Genomic DNA, 10,948 nt, shown 5'->3' on the forward strand with positions numbered 1-10,948 from the left:
AATTTTTTGTATTTTTAGTAGAGAGGGGGTTTCACCATGTTAGCCAGGATGGTCTCAATCTCCTGACCTCATGATCCACCCGCCTTGGCCTCCCAAAGTGCTGGGATTACAGGCGTGAGACACCGTGCCCGGCCACTTTTGGTGTCATTTCTAAGAATCCATTGCCAAACCAAAGGTTGTGAAGGTTCTCCCTTATGCTTTCCTCTAAGAATGTTAATAGTTTCAGTTCTTACATTTAAGTCTTTCATTCATTTCGAGTTAATTTTCATGTACAGTGTGAGATGGAGAGGTCCAACTTCATTGGCACAGAGTAGGTCCTTTGTAGCTGTTTACTGAATAAATAATTGTATCCTGTATTAGGGCACTGAGTTGGAGGCTAATGGGTGGGCAGATGGAGTGCTGTCCCTTGCACAAAGGTATCAGGGATGAAGCATCTGGCATAGATGAGAAGTTCTGAACTGTATACTGAACTCGTGCTCTGCCCTCTGTTTTAGGGAACTACTAGCAAAAGATCAAGGGAGAATTCTCTCTGCCTGTCAGACCCCAAAAGTAATAAATACATTCATTTTGAAAGTCAGTGAGTAAGGCCAGGTGTGGTGGCTCACGCCTGTAATCCCAGCACTTTGGGAGGCAGAGGCAGGCGTATCACCTGAGTTCAGGAGTTTGAGACCAGCCTGGCCAACATGGCAAAACCCCATCTCTACTAAAAATAAAAAAGTAGCCAGGTGTGGTGGCAGATACCTTTAATCCCAGCTACTTGGGAGGCTGAGGCAGGAGAATCACTTGAACCCAGGAGGCAGTGGTTACAGTGAGCCGAGATCATGCCACTGTACTCCAGCCTGGGCAACAAGAGCAAAACTCTGTCTCAAAAATAAATAAACAAATAAAATAAAAAGTCAGAGAGAAAAGGTTTAAAACTCTAAGAGACAGACAATCTGAATGGTTTTTTCCAGCAAAATCCCTTTGTGTTCTGCTTATGACAGCATTAAGTAACATCAGACATATCCTATACAGTTTTTTCTACCCTTTCTTAGAAGGCAAAGTTTCTCCTTAAAATGTTCAAGTGTTTCAAAGTTTGGGGGACTGTGATTCCAGGTCCACTGTCCTCCACTACCTTCAGAGAAAAGGACAAATGAGGTTCTTCCATGGTTAGGTACTCTGGGCGTGATCTGGTCACTGTTTCTTCCCCATGAGGTAACCTACTTTCCATAGTAGGTTTTAATTCTAACCCAACGAGCTTGCCAGAGCATCAGTGTCTGTGTCATTAGTTTGCCAGGGCTGCCCTAACAACATACCACATACTGCGTGGTTTAAACAACAGAAATGTATCATCTCACAGTTATGGAGGCTAGAAGTCCAAGGTCAAGGTGTCAGCAGGGTTGGTTCCTTCTGAGAGCTATAAGAGAGAATCTGTTCTATGCCTCTTTCCCAGTTTCTGGTGGTTTTGTAGCAATATGTGGTATTATTTGGCCTGTAAGCACATGACCCCGATATCTGCCTTCATCTTTAAGTGGTGATATCCTTGTGTGCATATCTATGTCCACACTTTTTTTTCTTATAAAGATACCAATAATATTGGATTAGGGGCCCACTCTACTGCAGTATGACTTTATCTTAACTAATTATATTTTCAATAACCCTATTTCCAAAGAAGATCACATTCTGAGGTACTGAGGGTTAGGACTTCAACACATGAATGCTGGGAAGACACAACTTGACTCAACACTGTGTAAGGCTCAGAACCCAGCTAACCACCTGGTAATACCTATGAGAGCAAGGTGAGGAGGCAGAGCAGATTTGAGAAAAAGGGCCCACCAGAAGCATCAGTTGTGTTTATACTTTGAAGAATCTGGCCACTCTGAGAGTGAGCATTCTACCAAGGCTACTCCATGCCTGCCTCATCTGGGAAGTGTCACTACCCACTCATAAAAGGGCAGGTGAGCAGATACTCACCTGAGCAGGGAGTCTTCTGGCTCTTAGAATCATAAGTCCTTGGAATTCAACATTCCGGAGCACTGAAAAACTTTGTAGACCAGGCCCTGGTCTAGCAGCCCCATGGCTGTCTGAGTAGATATAATCAATAGGCGCCGGACACTGGGGAGCTCCATTACCCACATCACCGTGGCCATAGTGTGAACAACCACAGAGAATCAGAGTTACTATCTGCCACCCACTGCCCACACTTTCCACTGGTCTTATAACCAGGCTAATCCTTAGATAAACCAGGCCTACCAGATATAGAAGTGTCCTTTCTTTCTACCACCAATCCTCATTTCTACCACCAATCACCAGCCACAGAGTTGTCCAGCACATCCCTTCCTTTAGTACCTAGGCTGCTGACTCCATATGTGGTCTGCCAAGAGTTCTTGGCATAGGAGACAGAGGAATTATCCTCACATAGGTCATGTGATTGTTCCTTCAAATCTTGGATTCAAGGCCCATGTCTCACCCAAAAAAATAGATGTCCTTACTCATAAAGCCAGAAGCTCCCTGAAAAAATTTATTTACTCAACAGTGATGGTCACTGAGCATTGACGATGTGTCAGTGTTAGAGTGCAGTAATAGAGTAGACATAACACACAAGGTCCCTGACCTCTTCAGCTTACATTCCAGGGACTGATGCAGTCAATAAACAAGTAAAGGAAAAAACACAAATTACATACAGCACTCTGAAGGAAATTGACAGGTTGATGAGTTAGTTAATGGTAAAAGCAGAGATGAGGGGAAAGGAAATGTCTACATTATGTAGGATAGTTAAGAAAGGCCTCTCTGAGAGTCATTTTAGCTTAGTCCCAAGGGATGAAAAAAGAGACAGGATACATAGATGTGGAATAAGAGTGACCCAGACATGGGTAACAGTATGTGCAAAGGCCTTTTGGTGGGACTGTGCTTGGTGTGTTTATGGAATAGTAGGAAGCCAGTGTGTCTGGAGCAGAGGGAGAAAGAGGAAGCATGGTAGTAAGTGAAGTGCAAGAGGCAGTGGGAGATCAGATCATGTAGTGCTTTTTAGGTCTCATTAAAAAGTTTGAATTATGTTCTAATTTTGATAGGAACTTATTGGCAAGTTTTGAGTAAAACAGTGGTATGATCTGACTTGATATATTAAAGGATCACTCTGGCTGCTGTGTGGAGAATAGACTGTAGTAGAGCAAGAGTGAAAGAAGGGAGACCATTAGGAGGCTACTGAAGTCAGCCAACAGAAAATGATGGTGGCTCAGCCCATGGCGGAGGCAGTTAAAATGGTTTTAAAAGAGAGAGAAGAAAAGAAAAGAAAGCAGTCAGATTTGGGACGTATTTTTGAGGTGGCATGAACAAGACTTAATGGATTAGATGTGGAGGGTGAGAGAAAGGGAAGAACGAAAGACGGCCCCTAAGTTTGCATAAAGCTGTGTGCAGAGGAGCCATTTCCGGAAGAGGAAAGACTGCTGATTATTACCTGGCAGCGGAATTACAGGGCCCTCTACTGAGGTCTCTATGTTGTGATGCTAACAGCTCCCAGAAGCCCTACCTTGATAGACCAACTCAAAAGTACCTAGGTAACAAAAATCCAAGCCAAGAATCCTAGAAGCCCATCCACCTCTGGGCGATGAACAACATGGGGAAAACAGTATTTCAGATCTACTTTTCAGCCTATGCAATTCCCTATCAATATTTTTACTGTTGATGAAGGAAATTTGTAAAACTTGCTAGCCTGAGACAGAGTATGGTGGTCAGTCACCCGCCTACATGACATGCTGAAACTCAAACAGGCTATCATATGAGCCTTTTTCATCTGTCCTATGCTGGACAAATGTGCTATGCCTGTGCCAACTCAAGGAAATATGTGTCTGAAAAAATGAAAAAGAAAGAACGTATGCTTCAGAGTCCAGAAGGCAATAATTTCCCAGGTGAAATGCTTTGAGTATTGTTAGACAAAATATCTGGTTTTACACATGAAAAAATGCTTAATAGTCATAGGGAAATGTACATCAAAACCACAGTGGAGTATCACTTCATTTCCAATAGGATGGCTATGATCAAAAAGACAGACAATAGCAAGTGTTGGCGAGGATGTGGAGAAATCAGAACCTTCATACACTGCTAGTGGGGATGTAAAATGATGCAGCCTCTTTGGAAAATGGTCTGCGAGCTCCTCAAAATGTTAATCATGAAGTTACATATGACTCTGCAATTCCACTCCTAGGTATATTCACAAAAGAAATGAAAGCATATGTCCACACAAAACTTGCACACAAGTGTTCCTACAGCATTATTCATAATAGTCAAAATGTAGAAACAACTCAAACGTCCATCAACTGGTGAATGGAAAAAAATATGAGGCATACCCACACCATTGAATATTGTTCGGCAATAAAAATAAATGAACTGCTGATGCATGCTCCACATGGATGAACCTTGAAAACATTGTGTAAAGTGGAAGAAGCCAGTCACAAAAGGCTGCATATTGTATGATTCCATTTATTTGAAATGTCCAGAATAGGCAAATTCATAGAGGCAGAAAAGAGATTACTGATTGCCAAGGCCTGGAGTGCTGTGGGAGGAACGGAGAGTATGGTATTTCTTTTGGGGGTTATAAAAATGTTCTGGAATTAGATAGTAGTGATGGTTGCACCACTGTAAATATACTGAAAACCATTGAATTGTATAATTTCAATGGGTGAATTGTAAGGTATGTAAATTATATTTCAATAAACGGGTTTATTTTATTTTATTTTATTTTGTTTTGTTTTGGGGACAAGGTTTCACTCCCGTTGCTCAGGCTGGAGTGCAATGACGCGATCTTGACTCACTGCAACCTCCACCTCCTGGGTTCAAACGATTCTTGTGCCTCAGTCTCCCAAGTAGCTGGGATTACAGGTGCATGCTGCCACTCCCCGCTCATCTTTGTATTTTTAGTAGAGACAGAGTTTTGCCATATTGCCAAGGCTGTCTCAAACTCCTGAGCTCAAGTGATCCACCTGCCTTGGCTTCCCAAAATGCTGGGATTACAGGCATGAGCCACCACACTCAGCCCAATAAAGCTGTTTAAAACAAATGTCTTTTCTCAAATGCCAGTCTCTACAACCTTCTAGAACAGTGCTGTCTAATAAAACTTTCTGTGATACGGAAATGTTCTGTATCTGCACTGCCTGATATGGTAGCAACCAGCCACCTGTAGCTATTGAGCACTTAAAATCTGGCTTGTGTTCCTAAGAACTGAATTTTTAATTTAACTTAATTTTATTTAATTAAAACCTAGCCACATGTTGCAAGTAATTACCATATTGGACAGCTCAACTCTTGAATTCATATAGAAATTTAGAGTTTCTACTCAAAGTTTATCCTCCACTTCTCCCTTCTCTTGGAATCAGTTTCTCAAGAAAAGGTAGACCAGGCAGGGTGGCACACACCTGTAATCCCAGTACTTTGGGAGGCTGAGGTGGGAGGATCACTTGAGCTCAGGAGTTCAAGACCAGTCCGGGCAACATAGCGAGATCCTGTGTCTATTTAAAATTTAAAAAATAAAATTTTTTTAAAACAAGAAAAGATAGGGCTTTTTCTGAACCCTGGCTACACAAACACCTTTCAGAAGAACTTCTTTACCTCTACACTCCTACTGTGTCCTGACTGCTCCAACCTAGTTTGCCTCTATAGCATAAAGACTGATTTTCTGACATGGCTCTGGGGCTATCCTGTGTCAAAAGGATTCCTGGTCAGGTTGTCTCTGCATATGTGACAACTTCTCAGGAAAGTTCATTCCGGCCCAGATTGACTAATTGACTATCCAATATAGGAGAAAAAGTTACTGACTCTAGAGGCTAGGTGCCTCAAAAACCCAGCCTCCCACCTCAAGAACGTCACAAAACCCCAGTCTCCCAACTCAAGAATGCTCCAGAACACATGTTACACTCTTTCAGCCAGCAAAGCCTGTCCTACTCCACTTGAGATGTGAGTGTGTGTGTGTATGCCTATGTGTGTGTGTGTGTGTGTGTGTGTATACATGGTATGAGCAAGACCTTAGGACAACTACTATAGCCCTATGTCTTCAACCCAAACCTACCCATACCCATTACATAGCCAATAGCCAGCACCATTAAGAGGAAAATCATGTTATGGACTGAATATTTGTTTCCCCCTCCCCTTAAATCCTATGCTGAAGCCCCAACGTCTAATGTGTTGGTATTTGGAGGTGTGGCCTTTGGAAAGTAATTAGGTTTACATGAGGGCATGAAGGTGGAGCCCCTATGATGGGATTAGTGCCATTATAGAAGAGGAAGAAAGCAGAGTTATCTCTCTGTCTCAGCCTTGTGAGGACACAGAGAGAAGGCAGCTGTCTACAAACCAGGAAGAGGGCCCTCACCAAGAATTGAATCATCTGGCACCTTGATCTTGAACCCTCAGCCTCCAGAGCCATGAGAAATAAATGCCCATGGTTTAAACCATCCAATCTATGATATTTTGTTTTGGCAACCTGAGCAGACTAAGACAGAGCACTAGGAAACTGAGTCCCTTGTACAGCCTAAGTCCTAGGCCCTCTTCTCTCATTTATGCCTTATTTTTTATCTCCTGCTCCATTCTGCAACTATTCAGCTCTTGACCTCAGTCTTCATTTCTTCTTTCTGGCTCTACTCTAACCCCATAGACTTTAATACAGATTTGGTTTCTCCTTCTCAACCCTTGATATTCTTCTACGGAGACAGTTTTGCTCCACACTCTGGCTCCTCCCAGTTAGAGCATCTCTGAGTCACCCTTTGCTTAATCTGGCCTTAATCTCTCCCCAGTAATGACCCTCACAGTTGGGAGGCTGGTGACTCATCTGGAGCCTGAAGGGAACTGAACCTTAGTTATGCTGTTGTTTCCAAGGACAGAGTCTTTTTATTTTCCAAGAAGAAAGTAATGAATTTCTTGGCAATCAAATTAACAATTATAATTGAATGTTTGATAACCTACAAAAAAAACTTGTTTGACTCATGAATTTGAGACTTAAACAGTCTGGAAAACCTCGTGACTGCTTTAAATTGACCTCTTCAGGTTGAGGACCTGCACATCTATCATAATTTTCACTGACCATTGCAAAAATTAGCCGGGCATGGTGGCAGACGCCTGTAATCTCAGCTACTCAGGAGGCTGAGGCAGGAGAATTGCTTGAATCTGGGAGGCAGAAGTTGCAGTGAACCAAGATCGTGTCACTGCATTCCAGCCTGGGCAACAAAGCGAGGCTTTGTCTCAAAATAACAACAACAATAATAATAATAATAATTTTCATTGACCAGTGACATTCCTCGCAAACCCATGCAAACTTTTCAGTACCACACACTCTTCACTTTTTATTCCATGACTACACTAGATTCCTATATTCCACTATTGTAGATTGCTCTATACCATGCCCCGTAGCCCTTCACAAAAACCCAATGGAGTTTGTGTCATATACCCCACCACCATACAGGTGTTGAAAGTTTTCATCATTTAAAATTACATGAATTCATTAAATCAGCACATATGAACCAAGTGCCTAAACTGTGTCAAGGCCTGTGTTGGATGCTTTGGATAAAGAAATTGGGAAAATACAGTTTCTTGCCCTTGAGGAAACAGGCAGAGGAAAAATAAATCAACCTCTTAGCAGGTAGGTCAGGCCAGGTGACAAAGTTGCCACTGTACCCCGTAGGCCCCATTTCAATCTCTGTTATAAGAAACATGGTTCCCCATTAGGCTCTACATGCAGCAAGAAGCCAGTGTTTGCTCTTGATGGCGATGATGATTTGGTATTTTTGCAGATTAGCTCTTACACCTGAGGACCATTCAAATTAAACCCCAGGTCAATTTCATCAGGTATTGTCACTCACTGGCATTTATGACATTTTAGCTAAGTACTTATGTGCTAAATGAGCAATGTTATCAACTGAATTTACTTAATATGGACAAGGTTGCAGTTTACCAAGACCTTCTCCCGAAGTCTCTAAATTATCAGCTACTTGAGTGAATTGTCTTAATTATCTACTGCAAAATAGAGATAAATTATCTTCATTCCTATCATAGAGTCTAGGGAAGGTCTGGGTGCTTCCAGAATATATGCCCATTGCTTTATGAATCTGTTACCAGCTGTTTGCACGCCTCAGTTTCCCCATCTGTATTCTGTGATTCTTGCCATGTACATATAATGGAGATAGAAAGATGGTATCACAATGCTTCAGACAGCTTTAAATAAAGCATTATGGAGGAGAGGAAACAGCCCAAAAGAAAACCCAAATCTTCTGTTACCTGTGCATTAGCTGCCAAATGGCATTTCAGAGTTGCTTTAAGACATGTCAAAGGCAGTAGTCCAAGTTACTGCCTGCTTGAGGCCAGTTCTCTACCAGTAGTACCGAATACTGAATGAATGAATTCACTTACTGACACTTCAGCTTCTTCTGTAGCCATACTGACCGAAAGGTGACCATTAAGAGGCAGCCCAGCAAATCTCCACTGGTAGTATTTTTCAAATGGTTTATTTCTATAACCTACTATACATGAGACATTGAAAGAGATAATAACAATATGTTTTCTTACCTGAGAGAAAGATAAAACTCGACATGAGAATCAATCCATAAAGCTTCTGATATATGATGTGCTCTTTCATTGTCTAAGTCTGTGTTTAAAAAGTCAAAAATATGCCCAGCTCAGATTCAGAAAAGACAATTTCTAAGTGTATGTGACCACACTTCTCCTTTGCATCCCACCTAAGGTTTTTTCCTATTGCTTAAAGTCACGTCAGCCAACCACATGATAGGCATTTACCTGAGATACCCAGCCTGGCTGAAACCTCACGATGGATTTATCTATATACTAGCTCAATAAATTTTATTGAATCCCTTCTGTGTGCCAGACACTGTGTTGCTCCCTGGGAATACAGTGCTGAGAAGACAAGACACAGATATCTGCCATCATAGGACAGTTAGCCCTGTGGGGAGGACAGACATTAAATGCATAATTACAAAATGTGAGGCCAGGAGTGGTGACGCACACCTGTAATCCCAGCACTTTGGGAAGCTGAAGCGGGTGAATCACCTGAAGTCAGGAGTTTGCGACCAGCCTGGGCAAGATGGTGAAACCCCATCTCTACTAAAAATACAAAAAAACAAATAATAATTAGCCGGGCATCGTGGCAGGCACCTGTAATCCCAGCTACTCGGGAGGCTGAAGCAGGAAAATTGCTTGGACCCGGGAGGCGGAGGTTGCAGTGAGCCAAGATTGTGCCACTGCACTCCAGCCTGGGCAACAAATGCAAAACTCTGTCTCAAAAACAAACAAACAAACAAACAAAAAACCAAAGTGTGATACTTTCAACCCTAATGCACAAACTTCAATTCAACTACTTGTAGTTGAAATCATCCTAAATTTCTTGAAGGACTGTTATGCAAGAAGACCTTGTTGACAAAAGTAACTCATCAAATCATTTGTATTTTTAAAGCAGATCCGTTTAGAGAAATCTAATCACCATTTCATTATATTCACCCAGCTTCTCTCATTAATTAATTGTAACTATAGTGTCTTATGTGGAAAATGCACTGAAAACCCCCTTTTCTCCAAACAAAACGGTGTTAAAACTGCAAATCCTACTGAAATGTTACAGAAAATTGGTGGTAGGGTGCTGATGGGCATTTCTGATTTTAAATAAAATATATTTCTGAATGATTTACTACTGATTTGAACACTTCCTTTTCTATAGGATAATGCAACTTATTGTATTTCTTTCTACCTCCAAGTGGGATTTGGAGTGAATAGACCCACTTTACATTTAATGTAACAGAAGCCAATTAGGAAGTCAAATGAATCTTGGGCTTGCTATGAACACCAGCCATTAATCAGGCTTTTCATATTTACCAAGGATTCTACCGCCATTCTCATTAGAATAATAAGGGAATTTGTATGAGTTGGATGGGTTTTCTAAACTATGAGCTTAGAAGTAAGGGGTGTCTAAATCTTTTATGACTTGCAAAATGAAATGCAGCTTAAATTTATAGTGCTATAAGAGGACTAGGCTGAGATTCAGTAACTGGCTGTGAGGCCATACATATTTCTCTTCCTTAATTTCCGTGGGCCTCAGTTTCCTTATCTGTAAAAATGGAGATAATAATCTGCCTATTTCCCAGAGCTGCTCTCGAAGAGGATCAAATGAGATGATGCTTCGAAGGCAATTTTCAAAGCATAAAGTGCTATAGAAATGGATATGATTGCTATCTATAAAATGGAATTTTCAGCAGCAAATAATCCAATTTATATTTTTCTTACATTTCCTCTAAACTTTTATAACAACTTCAAGGTATGTTTCAGAAACTCACCTGGTGCCCAATAAATCATGGGACATTTACACAACAGAATACTACGCAACCATTAAAAGGAATAAAGGCCAGGCATGGTGGCTCATGCCTGTAATCACAGCACTTTCGAAGGCTGAGGCGGCCGGGTCACTTGAGACCAGGAGTTCAAAACCAGCCTGGGCAACATGGTGAAACCCTGTCTCTACTAAAAATACAAAATTAGTCGGGCATGGTGGCACATGCCTATAATTCTAGCTACTTGAGAGGCTGAGGTACGAAAATCACTTGAACCTGGGAGACAGACGATGCATTGAGCTGTGTTCACGCCGCTGCACTGCAGCCGGGGTGACAGAGCGAGACTGTCTCCAAAAAAAAAGGAATAAGGTAAGTCTATATATAAGGCATGAAAATGTGGGTTGAAGAAAGGGGGTGGGGCTTGAGAACTTTTCCATACTGTTCTGTACTGTTTGGTTATTTTACAAAGATTATAAATTAGTTACATAATTTTAAAAATCAAAGGACAGGAGAAAGGAAGAAAGCAAGAGAGAGGAAGATAAGGAAGATAGGAAGGGGAGGAAAGAGACAGGAAGGAAAATGGGAATTAAATGTTTCCTTTATACTTCCTATGATTGTGTACTGTTTGTTTTACAATGAGCATACGTTACTTTCAT

At 41.5% G+C, this 10,948-nt stretch overlaps 1 protein-coding gene across 1 annotated transcript in view; it reads right to left on the reverse strand.

The window, feature by feature from the left end:
- Nucleotides 1–10,948, reverse strand: part of ADGRG4 (adhesion G protein-coupled receptor G4) — a 120,036-nt gene that overhangs the window by 108,388 nt on the left and 700 nt on the right. Inside the window, exon 2 of the mRNA XM_017859807.1 lies at nucleotides 8,527–8,605. Coding sequence (XP_017715296.1) covers nucleotides 8,527–8,596 — 70 coding nt within the window. The 5' untranslated portion in view covers nucleotides 8,597–8,605. The remainder of the gene's footprint in view (nucleotides 1–8,526; nucleotides 8,606–10,948) is intronic.

Source organism: Rhinopithecus bieti, unplaced genomic scaffold (assembly GCF_001698545.2).
Source record: "Rhinopithecus bieti isolate Rb0 unplaced genomic scaffold, ASM169854v2 scaffold_52066, whole genome shotgun sequence".
Taxonomy (NCBI): Eukaryota; Metazoa; Chordata; class Mammalia; order Primates; family Cercopithecidae; genus Rhinopithecus; species Rhinopithecus bieti.